The sequence below is a fragment of the Diadema setosum genome, chromosome 9 (assembly GCF_964275005.1).
Source record: "Diadema setosum chromosome 9, eeDiaSeto1, whole genome shotgun sequence".
Taxonomy (NCBI): domain Eukaryota; kingdom Metazoa; phylum Echinodermata; class Echinoidea; order Diadematoida; family Diadematidae; genus Diadema; species Diadema setosum.
Window position 1 is genome coordinate 16,672,406 of NC_092693.1, and position 18,309 is coordinate 16,690,714.

At 37.8% G+C, this 18,309-nt stretch overlaps 1 protein-coding gene across 1 annotated transcript in view; it reads left to right on the forward strand.

Annotated features, from left to right (window-relative positions):
- The first annotated feature begins 498 nt into the window (after nt 1-498).
- LOC140233555 (hepatocyte nuclear factor 4-gamma-like) overlaps nt 499-18,309 on the forward strand; it is a 47,798-nt gene continuing 29,987 nt past the window's right edge. The window contains exon 1 of the mRNA XM_072313680.1: nt 499-763. Coding sequence (XP_072169781.1) covers nt 733-763 — 31 coding nt within the window. The 5' untranslated portion in view covers nt 499-732. The remainder of the gene's footprint in view (nt 764-18,309) is intronic.

Genomic DNA, 18,309 nt, shown 5'->3' on the forward strand with positions numbered 1-18,309 from the left:
TTTACAACAGCTTCGATTACGTAATGAGGGATCTCAGCAGCTCCAAACAAAAAAAGTCGATGCGCCAGGACGCGTAGTGAAAGTTGATTGGTCAAAACTCTCGTAGGTAGCGCGAAACTTCAGCCGACTACTCGACTTTCAAAGAGGGGGCGGGCAACATCAGTGGCGAGGATTTGGGGGATTTCCAATGCGGAAGTACGATCGCAGAAAAAAAAAGAAGAGGTAAAATAAAAACGAAAGGTGTCCCTACACATCTATGTATACGCACACACACATCACTCAAGTGGAGTGTGTGCGTGCAACGCGATAAATTGCTCATTGCTCAGGTCATACATCGAGTCATGTGAACGACGCTCTGCGGACAGTCCTAAAATTTAATTGCTCTTATATTGACTTTTTAGATCAACGTCCGATATAGAATTGCACAGCGTGACCATGCACTACGTGAAGCGATAATCTACGAACGCAAGACTTGCAACATGACCGGTGAGAGCTCCTACTACCAACGTTTTTAGTAGACGAACACGAGACACGACTAGAGAACATAATTCCCCGCGCATCGATCGAAGTCCAGATTCAGCTACGACACGACGGTAGCGAAACGGCATCTCCTCCGCGCCGAAGTCCACTCTAAAGTCCAAAGATTCGTGCCATCTTTGACCCCAGCAGTTCATCTGCCAGGACAAGAGCTGCTTTTTACTTCAATCCAGAGTGCATGAGGAAGTCGTCGGCATGAGTATGAATAAGAGTGAACCTCCAGAAGGTATTCTATCATTTCAAGACATTTTGGTGAATCGGTCGTTTTCTCTAGTCTGCCATTTTCGGGTGTAATAACTAGTATAGCATAGCCAGAGCTACCAGGGCGAAGCGCTAAAGAGCTTACAATATCGTACGTAAAACACACACAGACACACAAGAGAAGCACACTATGGGAACGGCACGATCCGGGGGCGGATCCGCAGTATTTTTGGTATCTCACTTTGCTATTCCTCGGGTGGCCAGCCAGTTTGGCTATCGGACACGACTATTTGTAGTGCCATGTGTCAAGTATTAACATGCATGGACACAGTTGAATGTTTAATGTGTGGAGAACATTAGTGATATTTTGGTTTGCCAGGTGGCCAGCCAGTTTGGCTATCGGACACGACTATTTGTAGTGCCATGCGTCAAGTACTAACAATGTTAACATGCATGGACACAGTTGAATGTTTAATGTGTAGAGAACATTTATATAATATTGACTGGCCTCGAGGGAGATACCAGAAATATTGCCCAAACTGAAAGAATATTGCCCGAGTCGAAGACGAGGGCAATATTCTTTCAGTGCGGGCAATATTTATCTGGTATCTCCCTCAAGGCCAGTCAATATCATAATTATTACCTATCCCCTAGGTAAATTAAGAAAATATGTGAATACAGCTATACACTATGATATAGATCAAGCCACATTTGACTACCTGTAGATCATCACCAACATGTCGAATAATTGAAAAATTGTTCATCAATGTATATCATTCAACTCCAACTTCAAAGATACATATGTAGTTGTAACAGGCGAACTTCAAACATCTGAACGCTTTTACACTTTATTGTTGCTTCTGTTTCAATTTGGAGAGTTGTAATAACTGATGGTCACTGTGCAGTTTGTCATTGTTTGACGCGTCGTGCTGCTGGAACTAGTGGAAGTGGTCGACCTTGTATGAGTTGATTTATCGGCGTTCTTCTGCGGTGCGTGTAATCGACACGCAGCGAATTCCTTGAATGTTTTCTCTTCGCGGTCGATTGGAATGTTTACATGAGGTGGGAAGAGAAGGAGTGGAATCTCTCTTCCCATCTCCCTGTTTTACAGTGCACTCCCGTTATAACGAACACGCGGTTATAACAAAAATCTGGTTATAACAAAGTAAAAATTTGGGCTGCAATGTCATACACTCTATGTATTTCTATCGTTTATTTGTTCGGTTATAACAAAATTCCGATATGACGAAAGAATAACTGCCGGTCCCGAGGATTTCGGTATAACGGGAGCCCACTGTATATGTAAAACCCCGGATGCTCGTAATATGCTCTAATATCGCCCGCTGAACTCCCGACCCTGCAAAATAACAACTGTAATTGCCTCGCAAAACTACCTCGTATAGGTAATAATTATATAATATTGACTGGCCTCGAGGGAGATACCAGAAAATATTGCCCAAACTGAAAGAATATTGCCCGAGTCGAAGACGAGGGCAATATTCTTTCAGTGCGGGCAATATTTATCTGGTATCTCCCTCAAGGCCAGTCAATATCATAATTATTACCTATCCCCTAGGTAAATTAAGAAAATATGTGAATACAACTATACACTATGATATAGATCAAGCCACATTTGACTACCTGTAGATCATCACCAACATGTCGAATAATTGAAAAATTGTTCATCAATGTATATCATTCAACTCCAACTTCAAAGATACATATGTAGTTGTAACAGGCGAACTTCAAACATCTGAATGCTTTTACACTTTATTTTTGCTTATGTTTCAATTTGGAGAGTTATAATAACTGATGGTCACTGTGCAGTTAGTCGATTGACGCGTCGTGCTGCTGGAACTAGTGGAAGTGGTCGACCTTGTATGAGTTGATTTATCGGCGTTCTTCTGCGGTGCGTGTAATCGACACGCAGCGACGTCCTTGAATGTTTTCTCTTCGTGGTCGATCGGAATGTTTACATGAGGTGGGAAGAGAAGGAGTGGAATCTCCCTTCCCACCTTCCTGTTTTACAGTGCACTCCCGTTATAACGAACACGCGGTTATAACAAAATTCTGGTTATAACGAAGTAAAAATTTGGGCTGCAATGTCATCCACTCTATGTATTTCTATCGTTTATTTGTTCGGTTATAACAAAATTCCGATATGACGAAAGAATAACTGCCGGTCCCGAGGATTTCGTTATAACGGGAGCCCACTGTATATGTAAAACCCCGGATGCTCGTAATATGCTCTAATATCGCCCCCTGAACTCCCGACCCTGCAAAATAACAACTGTAATTGCCTCGCAAAACTACCTCGTATAGGTAATAATTAGTGATATTTTGGTTTGCACGTAAGGTTGTACGTTGTGGGGTGTTATTTATCCACACCTTTGAGTTTACACTTGCAGTGTATTTCAATACCAGTGCACAGGATTACCAGGCCCCATGCTGAATTTTGAATAACATAACACCTTGCATCATAGTCGTGCAAGAATGGTTCTCAACAGCTTACAACTAAGTACACCAATGACCCTAGACAGATTCAAAGTCTGCTAATGTGTATATTACTGTGACTTATTTCATCTAATTCTTGTTAGATGTGGAATCGGCTCCATGGCTTCAATTGTACACCAAAGAATAAAGAAGGAAATGAGAATTAGATTAGGTGAATATGATTGAGTCATGATATTTAAATACATCACAGATTATTAATGAATGAAGTTGCAACACAATTTGGAACAGATAACATGGGAGTAGTATTAGATAAAATTTAATTGGGTGCCAGAGGGGTTTATACTGTTTTTGCTAGCATAATAATTTATTACTAATAAAGGGAGCATTCATACCAAAGTGGAGTTAAAACATCTGTTACTTTTACATAATTTTGCACTAGGGACCTATGTATTAAAGGACAAGTTCACCTTCATTAACATAAGGATTGAGAGAATGTAGCAAAATTAGTAGAACACATCATTGAAAGTTTGAGGAAAATCGGACAATCCGTTCAAAAGTTATGAATTTTTGAAGTTTTTGTGCAGTCACCGCTGGATGAGAAGACTACTGTAGTGTATGATGTCACATGCGTACAACGATATAAGGAAAATATAAGAGAATTTCACAAAATTTTATCTTTTGAAAAAAGTACACATTCCCTTGACTCGTTAAGTACTGACATATGTTATGGGTAATATTATTCCAATTGCCTTTAGAAAGAGGCAGGTCAAGTGCTCTTTTATTATGTGAAAAAAAAGTGAAAATATGTTGAATTTTCTTTACATTTTCTTTATACTGTTGTACTCATATGATGTCACGAGCCTTAGTAGTCTCCTCATCCAGCGGTCCCAACACAAAAATTCAAAAACAATCATAACTTTTGCATCGATTGTCCAATTTTCCTCAAACTTTCACTGATGGGTTCTACTAATATTGTTGCATTCTCTCAATCCTTATGTTTATGAAGGTGAACTTGTCCTTTAAATTGAAATTTGTGAAGTAATCAGGGACTTTTTTTTCTCGAATTCTCAGTAAGCCCTACCTTTTCTCTTTTTTTTTTTCTTTTTTTTTCTATTGTTGACTGTAGTGGTTAGTCCTTCACATTTGACTTCAGAATCATATTTTTCAAGATTTATTATTGGTTACTAGTAGCATACTAGTTGTAAAATAAGTAGTCAATGCTGCGCTGCACACTGGCAGTGGTCCAATGGTCCAGGACCAGTAAAAATCACTGTCGGACCAGTAACTCTTTCAGGAATGGACCAGTATAAAATGAAGAAATTAGGTACCTACTGGTCCAACAGATGGGTCAGACCAGCAGTAAAAATGGGTAAGTGTGGAGCCCTGAAGTAGTAATTGAGTAGCAGTAGCAAATTGGTACAATAGTTGTCACAATAATAACAATTTGATGCAACATGTGTCTGAAATACAAAGGAATATCATCATTATCATTATTACATTATTATGTCAACTATGTTTATGATTATATGAACTTTCACTTCAGCAAGTTAGATTTTTATGATTATTGGTATTATAATCAAATATTAGGAATAGTTTCAATTATGCCTGTGGGTTATTTTTTTTTTCTGTAATGAACCATTGAATTTTAGGGTGAAATACCAATTCAAATTCACCCACATGTTTGCTGAAAGCTGATTTGATATGATAATATAAAAAATACATGTTTTATTAAAAATTAGAGATATTGTAAGGAAGTCTTAGGGTGAAATACCAATTCAAATTCACATTTGCTGAAAACTAAAGTAATGACAATATCCAACAAAAGAAGGAGTTTTATTAAAATTGGACATATTGTATTAAAGGAAGTCTATATAATCTCAAAATTAATCTTTTCACAAACACATTAATATTTATGGAAATTACATGAACCCCTAGGTTGCTTGTGTTATGGCTGCAAAAAGTCCTTCTTGGTTCATACATGGTGCATAAAAGATTGTTAAATAGTGATTTTTGGCAGTAATTCATGAACACTGTATAATGCTAAGCCAATCAGAAATGTAATTGCCAAGTTCTTGAACTTTTTACAAATTATTTCATTTGGTCAGTATATTGTTAAATTTGATTTCAAGAAGCCAGAAAAAATATGGTGATAGTGGTGATCATTTTCATATATGATGATAATTTTTTTCATAATATAATGGTGATAATTTTCATATATCCACTGTATATCACACATGAGTAATTATTACTAATTCTGAGAAAAAGATGAAACCTAAGTTCTGTAAGTTTAATTCAAATTCGATACTGGTTAGACATGGGATTACTATTGTTTAATTCTAATATTTTTGTGAAAGTCAACTTATGAAAGTGTCATATCTACTGCATTTCACTGTGAGATATAGGGAGTAGATGGATCCATGTGTTAGTGACCGGTTTGATACATTCGATAGTACAACGTTCTGCCTTTCTCTAATCTCCACCGATCCGCATACCGGTACTACCTAGATGGCATTGACACACTTTCTCATGCAATGAAACCTGTATTAAAGTAGGAAGGAAGAGAGAGAGAAATGATTGCTCTAAGGTAACAGGATTTGAGTTCACGCTTCTCATAAACTTTAAAGGGCCCACGGGACAGGGAAATTATCCCAAACAGAAGATCTATTAATGTAGGCAAATGTCAGGTTCCAATCAAGTTTCATGGAATTTTGAACTGCATGTATAGGCCTAGGCCCTATACAATTGTACATGTAATATGATGATATGGTGACTGTTGCACTGAATGTCAATGTGACCCTGAGAACTACATGTATACGTAGATGGAGCACAGTTTAAAGGCACACTTAAACCAATATTTCCATTCTGAAAAATCTTAGCTGCATAGTCCTATTTTGCTACCAGAGTCCTTGGTGTTGAAACAAAGCTGTGAAAAAGATGAAAGAAATTAAGGCTGTAAATAAAATAAATGTCGGATGCTGAGAAAAGAATCTTAGCAAAAAGACTGCTGAAATATGCTTATCCGATAGTGGCAAGCCATAGGAGTAAAATGGAATCAAAAGGGGCTTGAGCTTTAAAAATAAATAAAAAAGAAAAGAGTGTGAACAATTAACAAACATAACATAATAATGGATTATTTGCATGGTGATATTTTTTGGTAGATCCCTTGGTAGTGACAGCATAATTCTCAAAACTTTTGTATATACTGGAGGGTTGTTTTTATCTTAAATATGCATAAATTTATAAGCACAGGCAATATTAGTATTATACTACATGTAAATTGAGTGACTGCAGTGTTCACAATGAAAGAATTATGACCCAGTGGATTGTTCATCAGCCTCAGTTGAGGTCCAGAGTAAGCTGTGGTCAGGAAGGGGAATTCCCTGCAGTGACCCAATGTTTTGTCCACCTGCATGAAACAAACAACTGACACTTACCTTGATGGGAATCTTAATATCATTATTAAAGGACAAGTTCACCTTCATTAACATAAGGATTGAGAGAATGTAACAATATTAGTAGAACACATCATTGAAAGTTTGAGGAAAATCAGACAATCCATTCAAAAGTTATGAATTTTTGAAGTTTTTGTGCAGTATCGCTGGATGAGAAGACTACTGTAGTGTATGATGTCACATGCGTACAACAATATATGAAAAATATAAAGAGAATTTCACAAAATTTTATCTTTTGAAAAAAGTACACATTTCCTTGACTCGTTACTGACATATGTTATGGGTAATATTATTCCCATTGCCTTTAGAAAGAGACAAGTCAAGTGCTCTTTTATTATGCGAAAAAAGTGAAAATATGTTGAATTTTCTTTGCATTTTCTTTATACTGTGGTACTCATATGACATCACGACCCTCGGTAGTCTCCTCATCCAGCGGTTCCTACACAAAAGTTTTAAAAATTCATAACTTTTGCATCGATTGTCCAATTTTCCTCAAACTTTTACTGATGTGTTCTACTAATATTGCTGCATTCTCTCAATCCTTATGTTAATGAAGGTGAACTTGTCCTTTAAAGGTAGGGGATACCTTTTACAGACCTCCCAAAATGCAGTAAAACATTAAATATGAACCTCAGGGGACTTGCTTAGGCCACTGCTTAGAAATTTGGAAGTCAACAGTTATCTAAAATTTGAATAATGCACAAAACTCAACTACTCAGTAGTTCTGTGTGTCAGCCACACTTAAGCCTTTTTGTTGCAGTCTTCTGTATTTGTTATCTATAAACACAAATCTAAATGTACAAGAGCTGATGTAATAACATATAGAGTGTGTGGCAAGAATGTATATAGAAATGAGGCTTGTGTTGATGAACTTTCTTCACAAAATAAACATGATGAACACAGTCATGCAGTGCATGGGTCTGCAAAGCTAGCCTAGTAATGTACTGGAATTTACGGTGAGCCCCGAAAAAAATTCAATTCAAAATCTAACGGTCAAAAAAATGTACTAAATGTTACCTTCCACTTTCAATACTTTGTGGGAGTTTCTTAAATGATACTCTTTTCAACATACCACTGTATTTATACAACTCTTCATTTAAGGCATGCAAATTGGATCCCCTACCTTTAAGTTAAGAGAATGTGAGCTGCTGTAAAAGTGGATATTTTCACGCAAGAAATTGGTTGCGCCCGGCCGGGTTAGATGAATTTCACACGTTCCTAATTCTGCAGGATCAAGACATTGATTACAGCAGCATATGGCATGCAAAAATATCCGCCTGCTTTTATTTTCACATTAACTTAAGGTTGCACGAAATAAGAATTTCTACACTGGCCCCACGAAAATTCCCACTCTTCTTAGTTCTTACATTATTTGAAAGGCCCTCATTTCTGATTTCAAGTTCAATTCACAGTATGAATAAAGAACAGTCAGACATATAGGGTTGTTAGGTTTCATGAAAATAAGACCTACAATAAGAAAGTTTTTTGGAATCTTAATTTTTCCCCCAATTTCCATAATCAGCAGTGTTAGCCACAATGTCACACTCAAATCAGCAGAGGTGATGTTGTTGCGTCATAAATTCCTAATAAAAAAATGTACACTCTATTTCTTTGGATTTCTTCCTTGGACATGAAATCAACAAGAATAACATGTATCGTCTGCATGATTAAAAAAAGAAATAAAAAATCTTGTAATAACCTGCAAGGGATAAATTTGGGAGGAAGAAGTTGGTAGGTCAATGACAAGAAATGTGCTTATTCTTGATATTCCCACAGACAAACAAAAAGTGGAATTGTGGAATCATGACATCATTACCTCATCCAGTCTGGGTGTGAAACTTAGAAGCCACATAAACCTCCTTGTTTCATGTCAGTTTTTAATGAAACTTCTGATTCTGGTAGAATGGATTTGATCTGTTTGTGTAAGAGACATCTTGAACATGGACTGGATTTTGCACTTTCAGTGCCAGGTCAGGTCAGGGGCATTAGCCACTAGGGAAACACTGCAATTTAGACCACACATGTTTTCCCTTTAGCTCACAGTGCTGTTGCCACTGTAAGTTGATTTTGAGAAGTAGAGTAAAATCAAGTCAAGTGATGTCTAGATGTCCTGATCTTTTTTTTCATATTTGTTTGAGTAGGCCATCTGTTGCTTGTCCACACTCTCGAAAATAAAAGTGATTGTCAGGAACCATTTGAGGGCTCAATCACATGATTGAGTGTGCTTGCCAACAGTAGTATGAATTTTGATATAGCCAGGATGCGTCGTGAAGTTTTAGAAAAAAAAAATAGATACCAGTAGCCCTTCAACAACAACAGCAACAACAAAATTGTGTACAATGCAAATCTTTACAAGCACAGGCTTGTACAAATTAAGTTCCAGCAACATTCGTTTGGTTCTGCTTACTTGGAGCAGGCATAAATGTATGCTCAAACATTAATTGTCGGTGATGGGGATGTCGAGGACATCCCCAAATTGGATGGAGAGGAGCGCTCAGAGCAGGTTGCCATGGTAATTTAAGATTGCAAACAAGAAGGGGAGTTTATGAAGATGAAGCCATCATGTGAACTGAATGGGACCGCTTTTAAGAATCATATGTAGTAAATTTCATAGTCCTATTTGGAATGCACGTAACATGCTAACTCTGCTAGCTCTTCTAACCCATTCATCTTTGGAATATGGTATACCTGTGGTTAATAAAGGGTAGTTTCACTTCTCTGTGCACTCACTGTGAAATAAGTTTTGCCCCCCCCCCCCCCCCACCTCATTCAGGGAAGGACATTGCCTCAGGAACTGGTTTGAATTATTGCTTCCACGTGACCTCTTGGTGGGATTCCAGCAAAACAAAACATGGTTCCTGTGGATCTGTTCCCATGCATGTATCATACCTAGCCGGGCATCGTGTCGGCTTAAAGAGCATATCATTCTCAGTGTTGTACGGGGTGGCACTGTTGAGAAGCTTGTCAGTCTGGATTGCAAGTGACTGAAATGTCTTGGCTGAGAGATGTCTGTAGGCTTTGATTTCTTTTACCATGTTTTAACATGTGTCATACACGTTGTATTTTATGCAAAGATCTCACTGGTATTTCAGCAAGATCCTCCTGATGTCAGAAAGCAAATTATCATTTGAAGAATTATCGCCAAATTATGGCTGCATTTCATATGTTATGTGGCCACATGGAGTTATCTTATGCGATCCGAGTTCATGTGACAAATGTTGTCATCTGGTGACGTTTTAAGTGACTGTACCATTGCTTCAGAGAATAGCAGAATATACTGGCCATTATAAGTGCTGATTGAATAGGCTCTTTTTAGGACTGTACTCATCCAGGAAAGAATATATGCAATGCACAGCAAACCAATAGAACTTCATTGCTCTTACCATGTATATATCTACAGTGTACCTAGAACAAAATGTACGGTATTTTTTGACTGTCAAGTATCCGGTAAACAAAAATTGTTTGACCAGTTAAATTATTTTGCATTTATGAGAAATGCCATGATTTCAAAAGTTTGGACCTCTTAGCAATTTTCGCTACATACTAATCCACACGACTGTAGACTTCAGAACAAAAATTAGATATTTAAACCATTATTTTTTTTAGATTAACCTTTTACAAATGTAGGTGCTGAATCAAGAGTGCAGTACATTTTAGTCATGTTTATGAAGGGAATAAGAAAACAAAAACAAAGTTTGATTGCGTTTTGTTACCAAAACAGTGGTACATAATGTCCTCAGAGGAGTAAGTGAAAAGTAGTATGGCCTTTAAGAAATGTCAATTTAATAAAGAAAATTGAAACACTCAATTTATGTGTTCATTGTTTGATGGTAATTATGGTGGGAATGAGATGACCATGTTGACTTACTTTCATAGCTCGGATCTCCTGTTAAACATGTTGATATATTTATATTCGCTCATTAAAGACCTCCCGTTGTGGTATCAAAACTTCCATGGAGGAAATTGATTATTTCGGCTTGAGCATCATTGCACCGAGTATGGCATGTAATTGTTAAACTTAAAGGTCCTCTCTGCTGGAACCTTTCATTTTTCTCATTCTTTTTTTTTTCCATTGTGACTTATGAATAGTTGCATGACAAGGCTTTGAGATATGAGAATCCATTCTTTGATGTCGTGACTGTGGCTAAAAAATATAACATTGTGGTATCAAAACTTCCATGAAGGAAATTGAAGATTTTGGTTTGAGCGTCATTGTACAAGTATGGCATGTATTTGTTAAACTTAAAGGTCTTCTTCGCTGGAACCTTTCATTTTTCTTATTCTTCCCCCCCCCCCCCCCATTTTGACTTATGAATGGCTGCATGACGAAACATTTAGTTTATGAGAATCCATTCTGTGATGTAGTGATTGTGCCTAAAAAGAAAAAAACAAAACAAAGAGAAATACGATGAGTGATGGTGAATTGCTAGAAGTTTAAGATATACAACTGTAGTTGCTTTGGACATTTTATATGTACGGTGTAAATATCAGGCAGGAGAGAGATTTCATCATTAACAGTACTACTTTAAGTGGAGAAGACTTCTAAGTAAAGATCATATGCTGTAGTCATACAATGAGTTTAACCAGAAAAGATCAAAATTAGAAAAAAAATATAGATAAATTAAAAAAAAATGATAAAAGATTAAAAGATCTATCTACTGGTTTCCTATATATGAATGCATTGAGGTCACACTCCTTTCATGAGTTTCTGAAAGAAAATATTCTACATGCTCACCTTCATTCCATCTTCAGTGGCTTGTTTTATAAAGCAGGACGCAGGGTCCTGTTTTATGAAGAGTTAGAATTGATTATAAAGTTGATTTCCATCATAAGTCTATGGCAGCCTGTGTGTTGAGGAAATTTGAAATTAATTACATCTCTTGATAAAACAGGACCTTGGTATGAATAGACCAAGGTGTCTCTGACCTTTTTTTTTTTTTTTTTTTTTGGGGGGGGGGGGGATATTCTATGGCCCGGCTTTTGTAGCACTTGCTTAATGATAAAATAAGCAGACCTGTGCAGTAATGATCTCATATCATGGAAATACATAATCTTCCCCATTCAAGCCACCAGGCTGTAATCTGTCAAAGGCCCTTTTTGGAGCCAGATCACTTTTACCATTCTTGTGTATTTTATACCAGTGCTCCTCATGCACTATGTTTGCCAGGTATTTGTCATTATATTCATTGCTTATTCTTGAATATGATATCTTGCAAATAGTGTGTGGATCAAGATACAGTTGGATGTTCCATGTCATTATTTGTATGGTCAGTTCTGTTATGATTGTTATAGTTGTGACTGTTATTACAGATATTATCATCATCATCATCATTATTGGGTTTTTTTTTATTAATTAGTAGTAGTTGTTGTTGTTGCTGCTGTAGTTGTAGTACATGTAGTAGTAGTATGATAATTAGTATTGATATAATCATCATTATTTTGATTAAAAACAAAAACAAAAACATGGCCAGTGTTTCATCCTTGCTGTGAAGGTTTATATCGGGATAGGCCCTACATGTGATTTTCAGTTTCACTTTCAATTTGTTTCATTTCAATAGTCTTTTTAATCATCAAGAGGTTCTGGTTAATTGATAGGGGAGTCAGGTGGTCTGTGTGGACTACTCACATGTTAGGAGGCATAGAATAATAGAATGGCACATGCATATTGCATAAAATGAAGGGATCGTTGTCCCCAGTTCAAAGCAACAAGGCAGTAGCTTGAAGTTGGGGTGAGATTTCCAGCAGATACGGGAGTTTGCTTCCTGACTGGCAGTTGTATTTTGACGTTTATGGGTTCACGAACAACTTTTGTATTGACTACACTGTAGCTTACGGTACTGGTAAGGTCAGGTTTACAATCGGTACCAATGTACATATATACGATGTGATGGCAAGTTGTGTGCATTCATGTGTATGTGTGTGTGTGTTAATTCTCTGTGGAAATGTGTAAATTTGTATTGTACTCGTGACTACCAGGCTCAGTGCAATATATTCACAGTGCACACATTACATCTCCTCAGATTAACTCACTCGATGTTAAAAGCAATCTGCTTGTGTACAAAGCCTATTGCATTTAGAGACAGCAATCCTGAGAAGCTTAATCACAGACCAATGGCCCCTATCATACTGCTAGCAACTACCCATAGTCCAGCTGATCTGTACCAGGAGAGGAAAGATTGATATTCCATAAAGGCAGCAAAACAAGGCCACAAATTTTTGGTAGTACTTAGCAGGAATGGTACTGAAATGTAGATTAAGTGAATGCAGCAATATCAGCAGAACACATCAGTGAAAGAATGAGTAAAATCTGATAATCCATTCAAAAGTTTTGGTCCTGCCATCACTGGAATAATTTTTTTCCCCCATGAAATGACAATAATTCATCATCACTATATTGCTGAAGGTGTATTGGGGATATTCAGTGAACACTTCCTTTAAGAAGAAGGAGGAATATAAGTTCCTACAATTTAAGGGGAACTAAATCACCATCTTTGCCTTTGGTTACGTGCTAAAGGTGTAGGTGATGCAAAACCTGTCAAGATCATGTTACCAGGTTAGGGAGTTTGTGGTTTATTATGGGATGTGATATTTATTGACATGGCAATAATCAGACTGTTGTTATTTTAGTTTCTTGCTTGTTCATCATCACACGAACTTTTAACAGATCTTTTTGAACTTTGGTTTTATCAGTTTCATTCAAAGCATTATTCCCTTGAGACCAAGTTCCGCTGATGTGCCTCAAAAGATACATAATTGTATGAGAAGTACTTTATTTACTGCAGTATACATGTAAATTTATCATGCATTGCAGTTATTCTGTATGATGTTGCAGTAAAGATTCATGCCCATATGTGCGATCAACCAAGAATCATTGAGCATTTTTATATAGGACTCATATATAATGGCAGATGTTCGGACATTATAAATCACTGTTACAAAGCAGAAAAGCCAGCAACCCTCACCTTGATTTAGTGCAATGTTACTTATTTGTTTCTTTGTTTTTCATTGTAGTGCCTCACCCCCCCCCCCCCCCCCAAATGTGCCAGAGTTACTGGGTTTGGGGGCTGTTTGTTCCTGAGGTAAACTGTCAAGCTCGCAGCTCACTGAATTCCTGCAAGCAATTTCATTTTCCGGCCATTACATCAACTATTAATGCCCGTTAGTAATGTTCCAGTAATAATCCATCATGAAGGGAGAGAATAGAAACACAAAATGGATATATTGCTTGATGGAAAAAGGTCATGTTTTAAAGTTAAGTATTGCATTTTGGCTCTGAACTTGTCAATTTGAGCCTTTTAAAACATGTGCAGCAAGGAAAGTAAAATGGGAATGTTATGTGGTGACTCTAGTAGGAGTGAATTACATGAGAAATATTTCCCCTGATGCAGGAAGGGATGAAAGGTCAATCCTGTGGGTCAAAGGTCAAATCAAGGAAGAAGTGCTGTTCTTGGGACAGAATATCATGATTGTGTGAGGAGTTGAAGTCAACAAACTTCTTCCGACCCATCTACAAATAATGTCCGTGTACCAACTTCCACAAGTGCAGATCTTCATGAAGTACCAATAATGCCATGAACTTATCTGGCAAAATTTCACAAAATGTAGTTCAAATCAAATCCATGATTAAAATGTAGTCCATGGACTAAAACAAGCAGTGGAATAAGCAAACCTTTCTTGTGCATAAGTCAGCAGACGTTCATTATTGGATGGCTGCTGGTATACGCAATACGTCATGCGCGTCAACTCGTACACGTTAACATAAATTTGCATAGTCCCTGAACTAATTCTTAACTAGTTACTGTGGTGAATTCAGGTATGTCTTTAAATACTGAAATTGAGATGCGAAACTTGACACGTCTCTGCTCAGTGACAATTACCATAGGTCTGGTGATTGAAGACTAGCTCAGAATTAGTGAACCTTCATTAGTAACGCACAGTAACCTGGCATTGCATGTATGCAAATGATAAATGAGTAACCAGTAAGCATACAGCCATTAGACCACTCAAATTGCTGTATCTCCAATTGATACGTGAAGACGGAATAACAATCGTGAGATAATAGCCGACTATCATAAGCCGAGGGCGGAAAATGATTAACTTTGGGGTTATCGTTGCTGAGACCAGACATGATCTTCAAGTACAAACAAGACGGAAATACAGGACACAGATTTTTAAGAAAAAGAACTGACGGGAAAAAAAGAAGAAAAGAAAAAAGAGAAGAACTATGAGAAGCCATCTCTGCTATCCCATAGAGTAGGAGAAGATCCCCCAATTTAAGCTATGGAAATAAGAGAACCGTTAAGGGATAGAATGCCTGGGGAGGGGGTTATTGTTTAGATCTTCAACTGATTTGAGTTGTTGGTTGTGGTCAAGGTGGTCTTTTCCCGTTCAAAAGGTCAGTTGAAGAACTTAGTGAATGGCCATCAGCTTTATCTCACTTAATTCTACTCTGGATGGGTACAAGGCCATATTAACTCCTTAAAAATTATATACAGTATGATGGTTCTCTCCAGTTGAGTAGGCTCTTGTGAACCCTTACCTCAACCAGTACTGTACAGTCCCTTTAATGCGTTGATTCACAACTTGTAGCTCAGCATGTTGAGCGTAGCCCTTTCTCTTACAATTGCGAAATGTTTCACGTTTCGTGTACATGCATCGTGTCAATTATGGAGGTCGTGATCAATGGTGGAGTCATATATATGTGAGAACAGTCAAGGGGCTTAAACCTTTGTGTGTTCTGAATGCCGATTGTCACAGAAAACCTGATTGTATTGCACACACTGTTTAAAGTATGAGGCACGACAAGGGTTAACCCATTGAGGGTGGGCTGATTTTGCTACAACACACATTTCCCATAGACACTTGCTCGAGTATACTAGGGACTCATCTTCAACGGGTTAAAGTAGTAATTCTTATATCTTGCTTTTAAATGCAAATAACCAAAGCATTAATAATTTACCTGTATGTACATGCTATCTGAGAAATTACATGTCTCTAATCTAATCAAGATCAAGCAAGGATATGAAAGTGATTTGGGAAATGACACATTTTGTGCGAAGAAAAAGCGACAATATTAGTTATACTTTCATGTTATGTCAATAAGATGATGCAGTGATAACATAGGCTCACAGTCCTCCAAATGGTTTGTAATTAGAAAGATTATAGAGTACTAATTCTTTCTTTTGTATTGCAATTATAAAGCTTGAAGAGTTATTGTGACATAAACAGCAGAGGAAAACTGTTATAGGATGATTGATTGACCCTGTTTATAATGGTGTCTATAAGGGGGGGGGGGGGTTGAATATTAAGTGTGCCTTTTAGCAGTAATTAGAACAGTCATGATAACGGTCAAACAGCAGCCAATCAAACTTGATTGGCTGCTTGTGTAGCGGTAGCAGATAAATATGTACTAGAGTAAGAGCAAGAACATGAGTGTGGGAGGGGATGGGGGGGGGGGGCAGGGGAGAAAAAAGGTAAATCAGGACTCCACTTGAGTAGAGCAAATGAACTGGAAGAACTAGTTTACATCTGATGTAGGGGCCTACAGCTAGAGTGACACATTTACAAAAACATAATGTATATATGGGACTACCATAACATGTCATAGTTACCATCATGTTGCACCATGCATAGAAATAACTGTCGGCATAGATGGTTATACAAATTAGTCAAAGAGAAGCAGTATACTGAAATATTGTGATAATATCTGTTGATGAAAATTTTGATGTAGAAAGAATTCCTGAGGTAAGTCTCTTGTTAACCCATTGGAGACTAGTCCCAAGTATACTCTGCCAAGTGTTTATGGGAAATGTGTGTAATACATTGGAGCAAAATCAGCTCGTCCATCAATGGGTTAAAAAAAGCACACTTTAGGTGGTGTTTATTAAAATGTTTTATGCTTTTTGCCTGCAGAGGAACATGATCTCTTTTGACAAGAGTTTATGTTGTGGCTCGTAATCTCAGTATTGCACTCTTCTACTAGCTCTGATTACATTTTTCGCGTGGACAGAGTTGACCTGCAACCCCTGCAACATGCTTTTTTCTGAGATGATCCCTTACGAGGTCTCTGTAAGTTGCTTGTAATTCTCTCTACCAGTACAGCTGATAAGCACTCAAAGTGTCTGTCTAATCTTTTTTCATACCAGTGTGGATATGAAAAAGAAAAAGAGCAGGCATTTATCACTTGTTTGCTCATTTTCCATAAATTGCAAGTCTGTGGGTCAGCAGCCTTCTGCTTATCGCGCTGAACAGCTGAATAGCGGGTCATGTGACACCCGACGTCACCGTGTCGGAACCGAGCAAGTTCTGAGCAGAGCGTCGGAGGCTACGAGACTCGCCGGATGGAATTTGCTACCTGTAAAAATTCTTCTTCAGACATTGGACATCTGCCTCCTTTTGTGGGTCTGAAGTTCCAGTTCCACGGACCCACTTATCGTGTCTCTCAAAAGATATTGGTCCAAATTCCTCTCCAATTTCCGTCTGTTTATGAATCGAGAAGCACAGGCGTAGGACCTTCATCCCCAGACTTTCACCCTGTGTCGTCTCATTTATGTTTTCCGAAATAGATATGGCCGAGCCTTTTCCGTTTCCAGACGCGGTAAATCAGAAGCCCGTGCCAGCCGCGCTGCTCTGGCAGAACAAGATTATCAACCCACAAGGTAACTATGGAGGACGCTTTTTCATCACCAACACCTCCATCATCTCTCGTCTCCGTCACGGCATCTCCATCTCAGACTTAGCATCAGATTTTCCGTCAACCATCTTTAGCATCTCTCTTTCTTTCCCCTATAAACCGCATCTGCCACAAACTACCATATGTCTTTGCTTCACTCCACACGCTCTTTCTCTCTCTCGTTCATCTAGGATGAAATTGCCAAGAAACTTTTCATGAAACTGCAGCCATTTCATGTGAGGTGCGTGTGATGAGCATTTTTTTGAAGTGCCAAACGCCGTGCAGAGGTTGTGTGGAAGTGTTTTGCTGCTGTTTCAGGAACTGATCACAATGTCATCGCTCAGAGGCATCTATGTCCATATTGTTGCTGTTGAGGTGTGTCTTTACTGAGAGTTTGTTGCTTCATTCAAGCTGTAGTCATCATTTCCATGCCAGTAGCATCAGATTTGCATTTTAAAAAAAATATGTGAGAGCTCAAATTTTCATTACAATGGAGAATTTGTATTAAACCTAAAAGATATATTTGCTCCATATAAGAAATGGTGTAGTAACTCATATTATCATTGATACCCCTTAAGAAAATTATTTTCTAAGGTTTGCCTCCAGTTAAATTCCCTTTTTGAGTGGGATGGAGGCTTTCGGAGAAGTATCAATACACTGTACATTGAGAAAAAGGTACACATTTCGTGTCTGTAAATGCTTCGCAAAGATGCATGATTTTCTGCTACCATTTTGTGCAGAACATTTTCTGAGAAACTGACACGGATGAGTTCTTACTGCAGTGAACAGATTCAATGTGACTTTCAAAAGACTTTTGATATCAAAAGATTTGGGTCTTGTGTAAGAATAATTTATTCAACAAATAATGTGCCTAAAGTACTGCAGCCACATTTTAGGCATATTGTGGTTTTAGGATTCCTCAGCCTTGCCAAGAGCCTCCGATTGTACAGGAACATCCCATAAAGGTTAACTATTTCTTCACTTTGACAACTT